Source organism: Doryrhamphus excisus, chromosome 2 (genome assembly GCF_030265055.1).
Source record: "Doryrhamphus excisus isolate RoL2022-K1 chromosome 2, RoL_Dexc_1.0, whole genome shotgun sequence".
Taxonomy (NCBI): domain Eukaryota; kingdom Metazoa; phylum Chordata; class Actinopteri; order Syngnathiformes; family Syngnathidae; genus Doryrhamphus; species Doryrhamphus excisus.
The window spans coordinates 4,683,934-4,701,366 of record NC_080467.1 but is presented as its reverse complement, the minus strand read 5'-3'; the positions used below and the strand labels follow the sequence as shown (position 1 = coordinate 4,701,366).

Sequence of the window (17,433 nt, the reverse complement as noted above, 5' to 3'; positions counted from 1 at the left end):
TGATGACGTGAAAGGTTTGTTTGTTTTTTATGTCAGGACGAGCAGAGCTCCGTGGCCATGTTGAAGAAGCATCAGATTCTGGAGCAGGCGGTGGAGGACTACGCCGACACCGTCCACCAGCTCTCCAGCACCAGCCGAGGTTTGGTGGCTGCCGAACACCCCGACAGGTACGGCGTTCATTCCGCATCAGGGGAAGGAGAAGCGGATGAGTGTTGTGACCTTCTTCTTCTTCTTCTTCTGTCGTTCCCCAGCGAGCGCATCGGGATGCGTCAGTCGCAGGTGGATAAGCTCTACGCCGGCTTGAAGGACTTGGCCGAGGAACGTCGAGGGAAGCTGGACGAGCGCTTCCGACTTTTCCAGCTCAACAGGGAAGTGGACGACTTGGAGCAGTGGATCGCGGAGAGGGAGGTGGTGGCCGGGTCGCACGAGTTGGGCCAGGACTACGAGCACGTCACAGTCAGTCCGACGCCGCAAATTAGCCGCTAGCCCGCCATGCCGCGCCATTCGTCGCTTTGTCTGACGGCTCGGTGTGCCTCTTCAGATGCTGCAGGAGCGCTTCAGAGAATTCGCCCGTGACACCGGAAATATCGGTCAGGAGCGCGTGGACGGAGTCAACCGTCTGGCGGACGAGCTTATCAACGCCGGCCACGGCGACGCCGCCACCATTGCCGAGTGGAAAGACGGCCTAAACGAGGCCTGGGCCGACCTGCTGGAGCTCATCGACACCCGCACGCAGATCCTGGCCGCCTCCTTCGAGCTGCACAAGTTCTACCACGACGCCAAGGAGATCCTGGGACGAATCCTGGATAAACACAAGAAGCTTCCTGAGGAGCTGGGCCGCGACCACAACACCGTGGAGACCCTGCAGAGGATGCACACCACCTTTGAACACGACATCCAAGCTCTGGGCACGCAGGTAAGACGCACCTTCACAAAGTGTGGCCGTGTTCACCTTAACGCCCCCCACCGACCCCCCCCACCCAACCAACTTACGCTGTTATTCATTGATTTGTAGGTGCGGCAGCTTCAAGAAGATGCAGTTCGTCTGCAGTCCGCATATGCCGGAGATAAGGCTGACGACATCCAGAAGAGAGAAGGAGAGGTGAGCTCCGGAAAGCCGACACACGTGCGTGCGTACGTGCGTGCGTACATACGTGTGCGCATACGTGAGGTCACACATGCTCACTGATACCCACCCGGGAAGCACAATCGTACAAACACCCTCATGGATGAGTCACCATAACCTACGACAGTGCTCTCCAAAGTGTGGCTCAGGCGCCTAATGCAGCCCGCACCTGTTTTCTTATTGGCCCCATTTCAGGCACAACAAAGTTATCTAACAAGAAAAAGTCATAGTTTTTATGAGAATAATGTAAATTGAGAGGAAAAAAAGAGTATAAAATTAAACAAGAAATTGTAATTATGAATATGATATAATAATAAAAATATTTTTAATGTTTTTATATGCTGACAAAAACAAATCAGCAATAAGTTTTTTGAATTTTTTTTTGCGCAAAAGTTCCAATATTATGGGAATAAAGTCATTATTCTGTTCAAATTTAAATATTTGGAACACAACAAAAAGCAGAAATTTATGTAAATAAATACAAATAAATGAATAAAATAAAAACAACTATAATTTAACAGAATAAAGTCCAAATATTGAGGAATAAATTTTATTCTAAAGAGAAACTAAGTCGTTTATGGGGACATTTTAGTAGCAGAGTTCAAATACTAAAGAAAAAATTAAAGTTATAATATTTTGAGAAACAAAACAAAATATACTTTTGGAGACATTTTGGAAAATTAGCCAAGTTAAATGGAAATAAAATATAAATATTGTGGGAATAAAGTCATAATTATGATGAAATTAACAGGAAGACCATTATTAGTAGTTAGACCATCGTTAGTAGTTATATAGTTGGAAAACTTTAACAAAAAAAAGTCCGTAATTTTACCAGAATAATGTCAAAATAGTGAGAGAAAAAAGTTGTAATTTTATTAAAATAACGTCATAATAACAGGAAAAATAATGTCACTTAAAATCGCATAAAATTAAACAAGTATAATTAATAAATTGTAAAAGGCGATATTTAAAAAAAATGCAGAAAATGGAAAAAAAAACTGTAATATTATCAGAATAAATTCAGACCAAAATTAACAAGAAGACCATTATTAGTAGTTATAGTATATAGTCGTTAGTAGTTATATAGTTGGAAAACTTGAAAAAAAAAAAACTGTTGTAATTTTACCAGAATAATGTCAAAATAGTGAGAGAAAAAAGTTGTAATTTTATTAAAATAACGTCATAATAACAGGAAAAATAATGTCACTTAAAATCGCATAAAATTAAACAAGTATAATTAATAAATTGTAAAAGGCGATATTTAAAAAAATGCAGAAAATGGAAAAAAAAAACTGTAATATTATCAGAATAAATTCAGACCAAAATTAACAAGAAGACCATTATTAGTAGTTATAGTATATAGTCGTTAGTAGTTATATAGTTGGAAAACTTGAAAAAAAAAAAAACTGTTGTAATTTTACCAGAATAATGTCAAAATAGTGAGAGAAAAAAGTTGTAATTTTATTAAAATAACGTCATAATAACAGGAAAAATAATGTCACTTAAAATCGCATAAAATTGAACAAGTATAATTAATAAATTGTAAAAGGCGATATTTAAAAAAATGCAGAAAATGGAAAAAAAAACAGAATAAATTCAGACCAAAATTAACAAGAAGACCATTATTAGTAGTTATAGTATATAGTCGTTAGTAGTTATATAGTTGGAAAACTTTTTTTTTTTAAAAACTGTTGTAATTTTACCAGAATAATGTCAAAATAGTGAGAGAAAAAAGTTGTAATTTCATGCAAATAACGTCTTAATAACAGGAAAAATAATGTCACTTTTGGTCGCATAAAATTAAATAAGTATAATTAAATAAGAATAATAAATTGTAAAATGTGAATTTTAAAAAATGCAGAAATTGGAAAAAAAAAAACAGTTGTCATATTATCAGAATAAATTCAGACCAGAAATGTATTTAGTAGCATAGAGTTGACAAAATATAGTAAATACATTTTTTTTTTTTTTAAACGGTTGTAATATTATGAGGAATAAACAAAACTAAATAAAGTTTTGGGGACATTTTGGAAAATTAGCTTGGGCAAAAAGCTCTACGACGATGGAAGTGAAGTCCAAATATTATGAGAATAAAGTCATAATTGTCATCAATTAAAGAAGAGTACGGTTAAAATACTGCAGTTGGAGATATTAAAATGGTAGAAATTATCCATTTTTACCAGAATAAGGTCAAATATTGAGGGGAAAAAATCCCGATTTATGGGGAAAATAATGTCTTTTTGAAATACTCAAGAAAAATGCTACTTTTCTTTAAAGTCCTAATTTTCTGAGAAACAAAGAGGATGATGATGATGATGATGATGATGGTGTATTCCATGTTTTCCCTCCCTGTCCTTGCAGAAGAGAAAGGGACAGGTGAGACTTTGTTTTAAGCAACATGAGCTTTGCATCAGCCCACCCCGACGCCCTGACATGACATAACTTGATCCGTTTGGACTCAAACCACACATTTTAGTCCTTTTTTTTTGGCTTGGTCATTTGCAAACACGCTGGTTGTTTTTATCTTTGACTGGACGTTGATTGGGAGGGGAAGCACAGGTAAACCCCACCCACCCGCTCCCTCCAGGAGGTAAAAACAAGCGCTACTTGTAGTTTGCAAATCCACGTTGTTGCTTCTAGCAGCCAGTCAAGCTTTTTGTTGATAAGACTGTTGAAATGTCAAGCTTGGCATGGAGCTCTGCTTTGTGTGCCTTCTAGTCAAGGGAAACTCCTCCTCCTCCTACTACTCCTCCTTCTCCTCCTTCTACTTCTACTTCCTCCTCTTCTTCTTCTTCTCATCATCTCATTATTGAAAGACATGAGAGAACCTCAGGACACCACCCTCATGCTCCTACATGCTCTTCCACCAAGCAAGACACATGATTGGATCATCATCGTCATCTTCTTCTTCTTCTTTACTCGGCCCTCCTACTGCCAGAAAAGGGGGTGTGGCATCATGATTGACAGGATGTGACATCGTCTAGTCAAGTCAAAAAAAAAAAAGTCCAGCAGTGTTTTTTTTGTTGTTTTTTTTTGTGGTCATATTACATATGACTTAATTTCCATCATATTTTCACCTTATTCTCGTAATATTATAATATTTTCCCCCAAAATGACTTTATTTTTGTTTAGTTTATTTCTCAAAATATAAAAAAAATTCTTCAAAAAGCATATTTTTTTCTGATTTTTGTTCTCATTTTGAACCCTATGCGCTTAAACTCTTAATATTTCCGAGTTTATTGTCATTAAAATTCATACATTTTTCTTCTTCATTCTTGTAACATTATAACTTTTTCTGTGACCTGAGCTTTTTTTTTCACATTACAACTTTTAAAAAAAAGTTCAACTTTATGCAATAAAATTATGTTTTTTTTAGGGATGTCCAATAATTATTGGTACCAATACCTTATTCCCAAAATGACACATTTATTTGTCATAATATTATGACTGCTGAAAAAAAACAGAATTTTCTTTCATATTTCACTATTAAAATGACATAATTTATATTATAAATAAATAATTATTAATTAAATAATTAATGCAAATAATAATATCTATATAATATAAATTATATAATATATAAAATAATATAAATTATAACTAATATTCCAAAAATATCCTTTTTTGTTATGAATTTTCTTTCATATTTCACTATTAAAATGACAATTTATATTATAAATAATGATATAAATAATTAATTTATTATTAATTAAATAATTAATCTAAGTAAGTTATATTATAAATAATAATATAATTACAATATAGTAATAATATATATAATATATAAAATAATATAAATTATAACTAATATTCCAAAAAGAACTTTTTTGTTATTAAATCCAACTTTTTTCTCTTCACATTTTGACTTTGTTCCCAAAATGTTCCAACTTTTTTCGCAACGAAATTTTCCAAAAATTACAACTTTATTTATTTTTTTTTGTTTTAGATAATACGAATGTCGTTAAAAAAATATCCAGTGTTAATATTTCAACTTTTTCAACAATTATTCCTCACCATACGATGGTATTTTTGTACAATTAGCATTTTTCATTTCATATTTTTGATATTTTTATTACAGCTGATTTTTCCAGTTTTGCTGTTGTTGTTGTTGTTCCTTTAGTTTTCTTTCCGACTGATATCTTAAGAATGATATATTTCAAACAGCCACGGACCAGAAAAGGCCCCCGGGCGGCACGTTGGACTCCCCTGCAGTAGCTAACAGATTGTGTGTTGAGAAGAGAGTGGATCAGTCACTACCAGCTTAGAGACCAAATCCTAAATCCACGTGTGTGTGTGTTCTGCTTCAGGTTCTGGAGGCCTGGAAGAATCTTCTGGAGGCGGTGGAGGGCCGCCGTGTGAAGCTGGTGGACACGGGAGACAAATTCCGTTTCTTCAGCATGGTGCGAGACCTGATGTTGTGGATGGAGGACGTCATCCGCCTCATCGAGGCTCAGGAGAAGCCGCGGTACGCTTCCTCTTCTTCTCCTCCTCCTTGTTCTTCATTTTCTTGGGTTTCTTCTTCTCTTGGTTCTTCTCTTTATTCCTTGTGCTTCTCCTGCTTCAGCTTGTTGTTCTCCATCTTGTTGTTCTCCTTTACATCCTCTTTTGTTTCCATCTTCTTCTTTTATCCTTCTTCTTCTTCTTTGTTATCTCCTCCTTTGTGTTCTGCTTCTCATCCTCATCCCCTTTCCCTCCTCGTCTTCTTTCACTTTCTCCTGCTTCTGCTTGTACTTCTTCTCCAGCATTAATAATGTTAATAACTTTGTACATGGGCTGTGCAGTGACGTGTCGTCGGTGGAGCTGCTGATGAACAACCATCAGGGCATCAAGGCGGAGATCGACGCCCGCAACGACAGCTTCACCGCCTGCATCGAGCTGGGGAAATCCCTCCTGGCCAGGAAGCACTACGCATCTGAGGAGGTGATGGACAGTAAATGGAGCAGCGGATGTTCTCTTTTAAGTCACTGTTGCTTTTTTCCTTCCCGGTAGTCAACCCGAATCAATGGCGACCTCTGCTGGTTGTTAGTGTACATTACAGCAGTGGAACGTGAAATGAGTTGATATTTGACTGCTTGTTGTTCTTTCTTTTCAGATTAAAGAAAAGTTGCTGCAGTTGACGGATAAGAGGAAAGAGATGATTGACAAGTGGGAGGACCGATGGGAGTGGCTTAGACTGGGTAAGTCACAGCATGAAGTCGACGTTCTCATATACATCCTCATACATGCTCATAAATACTCCATACATTCTTCTAAACACTTCATACACCCTCATACATTCTCATAAACACTCCATACACCCTCATACATTCTCATAAACACTTCATACACCCTCATACATTCTCATAAACACTTTGTACACCCAAATACATTCTCATTAACACTCTGTACACCCTCATACATTCTCATTAACACTCTGTACACCCTCATACATTCTCATATACATCCTCATACATTCTCATAAATACTCCATACACCCTCATACATTCTTCTAAACACTTCATACAACCTCATACATTCTCATAAACACCCCATACACCCTCATACATTCTCATTCACACTTTGTACACCCTCATACATTCTCATTAACACTTTGTACACCCAAATACATTCTCATTAACACTCTGTACACCCTCATACATTCTCATATACATCCTCATACATGCTCATAAACACTCTAGACACCCTCATACATTCTCATAAATACTCCATACACCCTCACACATTCTTCTAAACACTTCATACAACCTCATACATTCTCATAAACACTCCATACACCCCCATACATTCTTCTAAACACTTCATACAACCTCATACATTCTCATAAACACCCCATACACCCTCATACATTCTCATTAACACTTTGTACACCCTCATACATTCTCATTAACACTTTGTACACCCAAATACATTCTCATTAATACTCTGTACACCCTCATACATTCTCATATACATCCTCATACATTCTCATAAATACTCCATACACCCTCATACATTCCTCTAAACACTTCATACACCTTCATACATTCTCATAAACACTCCATACACCCCCATACATTCTTCTAAACACTTCATACAACCTCATACATTCTCATAAACACCCCATACACCCTCATACATTCTCATCAACACTTTGTACACCCTCATACATTCTCATTAACACTTTGTACACCCACATACATTCTCATTAACACTCTGTACACCCTCATACATTCTCATATACATCCTCATACATGCTCATAAACACTCTAGACACCCTCATACATTCTCATAAATACTCCATACACCCTCACACATTCTTCTAAACACTTCATACAACCTCATACATTCTCATAAACACTCCATACACCCCCATACATTCTTCTAAACACTTCATACAACCTCATACATTCTCCTAAACACCCCATACAACCTCATACATTCTCATAAACACCCCATACACCCTCATACATTCTCATCAACACTTTGTACACCCGCATACATTCTCATTAACACTTTGTACACCCAAATACATTCTCATTAATACTCTGTACACCCTCATACATTCTCATATACATCCTCATACATGCTCATAAACACTCTAGACACCCTCATACATCCTCATACATTCTCATCAACACTTTGTACACCCTCATACATTCTCATTAACACTTTGTACACCCAAATACATTCTCATTAATACTCTGTACACCCTCATACATTCTCATATACATCCTCATACATGCTCATAAACACTCTAGACACCCTCATACATTCTCATAAACACTCCATACACCCCCATACATTCTTCTAAACACTTCATACAACCTCATACATTCTCATAAACACCCCATACACCCTCATACATTCTCATTAACACTTTGTACACCCTCATACATTCTCATAAATACTCCATACACCCTCATACATTCTTCTAAACACTTCATACACCCTTATACATTCTCATAAACACTTCATACATTCTCATAAATGCTTTATACATTCTCATTAACACTCTAAAAACATACATTCTGTATAAAGTGTTTATGAGAATGTAAACACTTGTTTATGAATGCAAACAAGTGTTTATGAGAATGTAAACACTTGTTTATGAATGCAAACAAGTGTTTATGAGAATGTAAACACTTTTCATAAGCCACAGCATGAAGTCAGCACACTCGGCTCGCCACGCGTGTGTGTGTTGACACGGTTCAATGTGTGTACAGTTTTGGAGGTGCACCAGTTCTCGCGCGATGCAGGCGTGGCCGAGGCGTGGCTTCTGGGTCAGGAGTCGTACTTGTCCAGCAGGGAGATGGGCCAGAGCGTGGATGAGGTGGAGAAGCTCATCAAACGCCACGAGGCCTTCGAGAAATCCGCCGCGACCTGGGAGGAACGCTTTGCCGCGCTGGAGAGGTTGACCACGGTGAGCTCCACCGCACACACACACACACACACACACACACACACACACACACACACACATAGAGGAAAGTGCAACATGTGTTGCGTTTGTGTTCAGATGGAATTACTGGAAGTGCGAAGAAGGCAAGAGGAGGAGGAGAGAAAGAACCAACCACTCGTTGAGGCGCCGCCTTCCCACGGCGCCGCACAGCACGGGTGAGTGATGGCGAAGATGGAAGCGTCGTGATGACGCCACGCTGTTGCCGCTGGTCCCCATGGGTGCGCTTTGTGTCTTTACAGGGAGGGGGAGCAGCCGAGTCACAACGGCCTGACGTCTGACCACGACTCTGCCAGGGTTAGTTACCACCACCGCTCACCCGCCTACCAGAAATACAGCAGCACTCTGCAGGGACGCAGGACCGCCCCCCCCTGATTCTTCACTACAGACACGCCCCTTACTCATACCTTATCCTATACACTCTATACACCCTCATACGTGCTCATATACACCCTCATACATGCTCATATACACCCTCATACGTGCTCATATACACCCTCATACGTGCTCATATACATCCTCAAATATTATCATAAACACTTTACACACCCTCATACATTCTCATTAACACGATGTACACCCTCACACATTCTCATGTACATCCTCAAATATTCTCATAAACACTCTATACACCCTCATACATTCTCATACATTCTCATAAACACTTTACACACCGTCATACATTCTCATTAACACTTTGTACACCCTCATACATTCTCATGTACACCCTCATGAATATTCTCATAAACACTCTATACACCCTCATACATTCTCATAAACACTTTACACACCGTCATACATTCTCATTAACACTTTGTACACCCTCATACACTCTCATGTACACCCTCATGAACATTCTCATATACATCCTGATACATGCTCATAAACACTCTAGACACCCTCATACATTCTCATACATCCTCAAATATTCTCAAACACTTTACACACCCTCGTACATTCTCATTAACACTCTGTACACCCTCATACATTCTCATGTACACCCTCATACATTCTCATATACATGCTCATAAACACTCGAGACACACTCATACATTCTCATACATTCTCAAATATTCGCATAAACACTCCATACTCTCTCATACATTCTCATACATTCTCATAAACACTTTACACACCCTCATACATTCTCACTAACACTCTGTACACCCTCATACATTCTCATGTACACCTTCATACATTCTCCTAAACACTCTAGACACCCTCATACATTCTCATAAATACTCCATACACCCTCATACATTCTCATAAAGACTTCATACATTCTCATAAATGCTCTATACATTCTCATTAACACTTTACAGACACCCTCATACATTCTCATAAACACGTTATTCATTCTCATGCATTCTCAAACACTTTGTACAGCCTCATACATTCTCATAGACATGCTATACACCCTCATACATTCTCATGGACACGCTATACACCCTCATACGTTGTCATAAGCACTTGATACATGGTTGTATATGCAGATGTATGACATCATACCCGCTAGGTTTGAACCCCAAGCGTCCAAAGGGCAATTGTCCCCCCCCTCCCCCCCCAGGTTGTCATGTGTTCTCCTGCTAACTAGTCTTTACTGTAATTCCTTTAGAAATGGAAGCTTTATTGATCCCTGATTAGGCTGGTAAAGTAAAGATGGTGCTATATTTGTACTCATACTCATTACAATGGGGGGGGGGGTAGCTTTTATGGTTATTGTTTCCATTTAACATGTTGTTTATGGGACTCCAAAACACACACACACACATACATACACACATCCGTTCCTTCCCTCATTTGTCTTTTCCTTCCTTCCTTCCTTCCTCCCTCCCTCCATCCCCCAGCCTGACCGCCCCCTCTTGCTGTCCCCTCAGCTCTTAATGTGTCTGCTGGTTTACGTTCTCCTCTTCAAAGTCACTCTATGGAACACCAACACCTGACGCCTTTCCTCATTTCACTCACTCCTCATCATTCTCAGCAGCAATAAAAGCCAAGACATTGCTAGGGTTTCTTTAGCTTTCATATGGAGGAATATGGGTTAGGGTTAGTTAATATGGGTTAGCGTTAGGGTTAGTTTATATGGGTTAGGGTTAATATGGAGCTCATATTTCATTCCTATCACTTCATGTTGTACACAAGCATTCCTAAATGGGATTTCATCATCATCATCATCTCCATATTCATACCACACCTTATGTGTTCATGTGTCTATGTGTATCGACCCCCCCACCCCCCCCCCCACCCCCACGCCATGTTGTCTTATGATACCTTTGTTATGTTTTACAGGTTCTTTTCTTGTTTGCATGTCCACATGTCACTAACACAATAAACCTGTACCTCAACCACAGCCACCCTTTCCTGTGTGTGTGTACCTGTACCATAGTCACCTTCACCTGTGTGTGTGTGTATACCTCAACCATAGTCACCTTCGTGTGTGTGTGTGTGTGTGTGTGTGTGTGTGTGTGTGTGTGTGTGTGTGTGTGTGTGTGTGTGTGTACCTGTACCATAGTCACATTCACTTGTGTGTGTATACCTCAACCATAGTCACCTTCACCTGTGTGTGTATGTACCTGTACCATAGTCACCTTCACCTGTGTGTGTGTGTGTGTGTGTGTGTGTGTGTGTGTACCTCAACCACAGTCACCTTCACTTTGTGTGTTCATCTGATTTTTTTGTCTTTTTTTAATGCCATTGGTTTCTATAGGCTACATAAGAAATGAGTGTTTTCCAATGGGAATCTATTAGTGTCAGTGGTGTAAGGTAATGATGTCATCATATCATTCGTTCATTTTCTTATCGGAATATTATGAATTTACTCCAAATTATTAACTTTTTCACAAAAATTCAAACTTGTTAATTACATTATCCCACCTTTTTTAAACATATTTTCGCTTGAATATTTCAACTCTATGCTACTAAAATGACATTATTTTTCCTTATATATTTTTGTAAAACTGAGCCTTTTTTTCACTCTGGACTTTTTTCTCTTAATATTTTAAATTTATTCACATAAAATCACATGTAATTTTTTTTCATTATTTTGAACTTTTAGTAGTTTTCATGTAGTTATGGATTTTTAATGACATGAATTTAATTCATTCTATGAATTCAATTATGAAGTCTTTCAATTGCCTTATTATGACTTTATTCAAATAATATTTGGAGGTTTGTTCTCATAACGTTATGTTTCCCACAACATAATTAAAAAAAAATCATAACATTACGGCTTTAAAAAGAAAAACATCTTTCTTTAATATTTGTTTGTTACCAAAATTATTATGACTTTAGTCTTTAAAATCCCCCCCCCTTTTTTTTTTTACTCTTTTTAAAAATATTTGACTATATTTTCCCAAAAATCACAGCTTTTTTACTGCAATTTTTTTCCATTTCAACTTTTTTCTCATAATATTACTTTCCTATTTCAGCTTGATGCTACTAAAATGAGATTGTTTCTCATAACATTAGAACTTTTACCTTTATTTAATTGAATTCTTTAACCTTTATTTACTTTTTGCCTGTAAAATGATTGCTTATTTTTGATATAAGTTATATTTGTCATGTTCTTCTTTAAAAGTTATTTTTGGGAACGTGCCGAGGGCTATTAAGTAAATAAATATAAACACAAAATAATAAATAGATGCGATTTGGAATGACAGATAAACGTTTTTTGTTTATCAGTGTCATAAACAAGACGGGGGGGCTTCCTGTGAGGGCTCTTAACCAGACCCGCTGCTCGTTGAGAAGAGCATAGAGCATAGTGTTTATGAGCGGAGACCACCAGGGGAACACAGTGGGATGAATAGAGTATACAGTACATCTGAAGTATACAGAATATGTGAAGTATACAGCATATATGAAATATCAGTACATGTCATCATGTGGTCTGCTTCTATTTCATGTCATTTTTACACGCCCACTGATTTCTTCAGTGCCCCCCCCCCCCACCCTCTACTGATAATCATGATGAGAATGTCAAATAAGGCACTAAAAGTCGGTCCACTACTGTGGCGTCCACGCCGCTCCACATTAAAGCTCTCAGGTCAGGCGCTCCCATCAGGATTGGCTCCGCCTCCCTCCCTGGTCCGGCCCTCCCCCCCTCCCCCAACAGCTGGTTAACGGGGTAATAAGCATCCTTTGGCGTGGGCTTGGCGTGGGCGTGGTGTGATCACGTTGCAAATCTCTTCTTGGACAATGACCACCAATCATAACTCAGCAACAGTAACATGTGACAAGCAATGCTCGCCATCATTGTTTGGCGTCTGTTGTTTGGCACTTAAACCTTCTTGCATGCCAGCGATGCATGACCGCCTCCTGCTTCCTTCCTCCTTTTCTTCTTCTTCCTCCTCCTCATTGTCTGCTTTCTTTCTGCCTCTTCTTCTTTCTTCTTCTTTATCCTCCTCCTCTAGCTTCTTGTTTCCTTTTCTTTTTCTTTCTGCCTCTTCTTCTTTCTTCTTCCTTATCCTCCTCCTCTAGCTTCTTGTTTCCTTTTCTTTTTCTTTCTGCCTCTTCTTCTTTCTTCTTCCTTATCCTCCTCCTCTAGCTTCTTGTTTCCTTTTCTTTTTCTTTCTGCCTCTTCTTCTTTCTTCTTCCTTATCCTCCTCCTCTAGCTTCTTGTTTCCTTTTCTTTTTCTTTCTGCCTCTTCTTCTTCCTTCTCCTCTATCTTCTTTTCCTTTTCTTCTTGCTTTTTCTTTCTGCCTCTTCTTCTTCCTTTTTCCTTCTTCTTCTCCTCCATCTTTTCTTTTTCTTGTTTTTTTTGTCTTTCTGCCTCTTCTTCTTCCCTCTCCTCCTCCGTCTTCTTTTCCTTTTCTTCTTGTTTCTTTTTTCTTTCTGCCTCTTCTTCTTCCTTCTCCTCCTCCATCTTCTTTTCCTTTTCTTCTTGTTTCTTCTTTTTCCTTCTGCCTCTTCTTCTATCTTCTCCCTCCTCCTCCTTCTCCTCCATCTTTTCCTTTTCTTCTTGTTTCTTATTTTTCTTTCTTCCTCTTCTTTCTTCTTCCTTCTCCTCCTCCTCTATCTTCTTTTCCTTTTCCTCTTTTTCTTTCTGCCTCTTCTTCTTCCTTCTCCTCCTCTATCTTATTTTCCTTTTCTTCTTGTTTCCCCTTTTTCTTTCTTCCCCTTCTTCTTTCTTCTTCCTTTTTGTTCTTCTTTCTTCCTCTCCTTATCCTTTCATCCTTCTTGTCATTCTCTTTTTCTTTCTTCTTGTTGTTGTTTCCACTTCTATTTTTCTTCTTTCTACCTCTTCTTTCTTCTCCCTCCTTCTTTTGTCTTTTCCTTGCTTCTTCTTCTCCTTCTCCTTCCTACAAGCTCCATAACTCTCGATGTGATGTCACGGAAAGCGGTGTGACATCCCAGAAGGTTGTAGAATGTGTTTCCATGGCAACGCTGTTTTTTTCTGCTCTGCATGCCGCCGCTCCAAGAACCAAATGCACCTGTGAGTCCGCCCACATTGCTCTGACCCTGCTGTGTTTCCAGGACGGCGAAGGAGGCGAGGTGGTGAACGGCGTGTCGGAGCCCAGTCCAACGGGGTCTCCCGGGGCATCTCGCAAGGGCAAGGGCGGCCAAGCGGCGACCCTGCCGGCCAAGAGTCAGCAGGAGGGGGCCACGTCGCAGCTGGAGGGCTTCCTGCACCGCAAACACGAGTGGGAGGGCCACAACAAGAAGGCGTCCAGCAGGTAAGGTGGAGAAGAACTCCTTCTGGTCTGGAGGCGGCGTTGACGGCAAGGGGGGGGGGCGTGTCCCGTGTTGCAGGTCGTGGCACCACGTCTACTGCGTGATCAATCAGCAGGAGATGGGCTTCTACAAGGACCAGAAGAGCGCCAGCCAGGGCATCCCGTACCACAGCGAGATCCCCGTCAGCCTCAAGGACGCCGTCTGCGAGGTGGCGCTCGACTACAAGAAGAAGAAACACGTCTTCAAACTCAAGTCAGTCTGAACGCATCACGCACTCGCACGCCTTCACCGCATCAGCTCCACCTGTCAATCAATCCGTCCATTGATGGATGAACGGATGAGTGAATGGAAACGAACGAACACGAAGGAAGGAGGGAAAAACAAAGGGATGAATGAAGGAATGATGAAGTCTTTTCTTCTCCACAGAGTCACTGACGGCAACGAGTATCTCTTCCAAGCCAAAGATGACGTACGTATACTCTACTACTACAGTATACATAGTATTACATAGTATTAGTCGTACATAGTACAGTAATACATAGCACCAGTAGACTGTTGTACTTGGATACAAGTATTGGATATTCTATTCTATATTCTAAATACATTTATTTTTAAATGGTTATTCATTAATAAGAATAAAATTGATTGTTTATTACTAGCTTTAAGTTTAAAAGTAGATATACAATTACAATGCATATAAATAAATATAAAATGAGCTAAAATATATATTTTTTAAGTATTATAAAAAGTATTATAGTATTAATATATATTGATAAATAATAAATATGTAACTATGAAAAAAAACAAGTTAAAAAATGAAGTTTTCATAATAAAATAAAAATGTAAAGTGTCTTTAATATAAACATTTTCGAAAATCACAACATTTGAATATAGATAAATATATTTTAATGCATGTTACAAAATAATAAAATCATAAAAAATGTGACTACATGAAAAAATAATACAAATTTTAATATTAAAAGGTAACGTTCATAATAAAATAAAAAAAATTATATATAAAACTTAAAAATAATATTTTAAATATTATTTAAAATATTATTTAAATATATATATAAATATTATATACAATAATATTTTAAATATTTTAAAAATAATAATATATAAACAAATAATAAACTAAATAAATAAATTTAAAATATTAGAAATGTTAAAATATATCATTAAAAACTATATATGAAAAGAGGACAATAAAAAGTTTATGAATGGTGTGTGTTGTGATGCAATGCATTTCAATGCATATACAAGTATACTTTAACATAAATTAGAAATAAACAAATTAAATAATAAAAAATATATATAACTATATAAAAAAAATTGAGAAAATTAAGAAAAATAAATAAATGAATGATACCATTTTTTAAAATATTTGAAATACATAATTTCCAGGCATTTGTGGTGAATTTTGAAGTTTGTTTCCATGACAACGTAAAACCATGAGGTCAGGTAGACTTCTCAGTCCAAACGTGTCCATCAGTCACATGACTTCCATACGCCATCATGACTTTTTTTTTTACGTTTGTCCGCTCACCCCGCAGGAGGAGATGAACTCGTGGATCTCCATCATCTCGGCGGCCATCTTGGGCGAGAAGTCCGAGGTGACGCCCAGCAGCCATAGCACGCCGGCGCCCGCCGCACGCGCTCAGACGCTGCCGGCCTCCGTGGCCACGGCGACCGCGGCAGCGCCGGCGGCCGAGTCGAGTCCCGGCAAGCGAGAGAAAGACAAAGAGAAACGCTTCAGTCTGTTCAGCAAGAAGAAGTAGACGCTCCTTCCTCCTCCTCCTAGCTCCTCCTACTCCTACTCCTCCTCCTCCCTGGTGCTGATTGGGCTCGTCCCTCGTGAACGCTCCACGATGAAAGGTTTCATGAGGGCTGTTACCATAGCAACACGACACAGCTCCAATAACAACGTCGGTCTCATGTAACTTCTACACTTTAACCTTTAAACATCCGGACGCTCCCTCGGCTTCCCGGTTCCTCCTTGTTCCTTCTTGTCGCTCCTTGTCCCTCCTCGTTCCTCCTCGACTCCAGCCTGCCAGCTCTAGACAAAACTCTCCACTCTGTGCCTAACAAGAGTCCAATCCCGGTTCGGTTCGGTCCGGCTTCGGCGAGCTGAGGCGGTTGTGACGTCGTTCGCCTCTTTTGCGCCTCGATTCGTGTTTCCCCTCGCTTTATCCCGTCTCTTCTCCTCGCCCCCCCCCCCGCCCACAGCTTCCGGCCCAAAAGCTGCCTTCGGGTGTGGTCGCCTCTCACCGCTGTTCTTTGAGGAAGTTGTCGCTACTTCCTGTTGCGGGCGCTAGGGGGCGGCGGCGAGCCTTGAGGCGTATGTACAAGTTGTGTATAAGAAATAATCTCACGTATTCTTAGTGCTACTAATCTGCTTGATGGAGGGAAAGGAAGTCCACTAGTAAGAATGTCCTCTTCCACATGTATGCTTGGCCTTCTTTTCTTCTCGTCACTCACGTGGTAGAAGGTCCTTAGAACACTATGTTGCTCCGGTGGTGGCTTGCTTGTGCAGCACTCCTGTTTCTTTTCGGTTGCTTTTGTTAGCTTTCTTGTGTTGGTCCACGTCCAGCTTCTCTGCTAGAAGAGCCTCCGCATGGAAAACTAAAACAGCCAATGAGAGTGAGCCTTTGTTTGGGTGCGTTTGATTCCCACAACTCCACATTTCTTTTTTTTTTCTCTCTCAGCAAAGCCTAGTGCTCTCTCTCTCTTTTTCTCTCACTGTAACCATAGTAACCGCACACAATCAATAAAGCCACAGGGGGTGGGTGGGTGTGACGGGGACGTGAGGGTCACTGCTGATTGGACCTGCACCTGTAGACTCCTCCCCTTCCGCCTTTCTCCCCCCCTATCTTCTCTCTGTCTGTTACATTCGTGCAAAAAAGCCAATAAAATGCTTTTAAAACAATCCTGCCTGTCTTTGTTTGACTCATTGATGATGTCACTTCCTGTGCTGGCTGCAGGACTTCCTGTCTGTGACTTCACTTTGATACTAAAGTGAAGTAATTCTGCCTGGCTCACAATGTGATGGGGAAATGTATCATTTCCGGATAGAACTTCAGTCACGTGATATTTGAAGGCTGGCTGAGGTCATCCGGGTGCTCCAAGCACACAGATCAGACTCTGTTCTCATTGGCCGAGGAGTCAAAATGTCCACGTGATGTGATGTTATGGTCTGTC

General features: G+C 39.5%; 1 protein-coding gene across 3 annotated transcripts in view; it reads left to right on the top strand.

The window, feature by feature from the left end:
- LOC131120071 (spectrin beta chain, non-erythrocytic 1-like) overlaps window positions 1-17,152 on the top strand; it is a 57,267-nt gene extending 40,115 nt beyond the window's left edge. Inside the window, exons 29-42 of one of the 3 annotated variants that reach the window (XM_058065147.1) lie at window positions 37-167; window positions 252-456; window positions 542-916; window positions 1,016-1,102; window positions 5,434-5,591; window positions 5,908-6,046; window positions 6,219-6,303; window positions 8,329-8,525; window positions 8,622-8,719; window positions 8,804-8,858; window positions 14,035-14,234; window positions 14,311-14,484; window positions 14,659-14,701; window positions 15,789-17,152. In XM_058065147.1, coding sequence (XP_057921130.1) covers window positions 37-167; window positions 252-456; window positions 542-916; window positions 1,016-1,102; window positions 5,434-5,591; window positions 5,908-6,046; window positions 6,219-6,303; window positions 8,329-8,525; window positions 8,622-8,719; window positions 8,804-8,858; window positions 14,035-14,234; window positions 14,311-14,484; window positions 14,659-14,701; window positions 15,789-16,013 — 2,172 coding nt within the window. In that variant the 3' untranslated portion in view covers window positions 16,014-17,152. The remainder of the gene's footprint in view (window positions 1-36; window positions 168-251; window positions 457-541; window positions 917-1,015; window positions 1,103-5,433; window positions 5,592-5,907; window positions 6,047-6,218; window positions 6,304-8,328; window positions 8,526-8,621; window positions 8,720-8,803; window positions 8,859-14,034; window positions 14,235-14,310; window positions 14,485-14,658; window positions 14,702-15,788) is intronic. The other 2 variants (XM_058065146.1, XM_058065148.1) reach the window with 2 other exon arrangements.
- The last annotated feature ends 281 nt before the right edge of the window (window positions 17,153-17,433 follow it).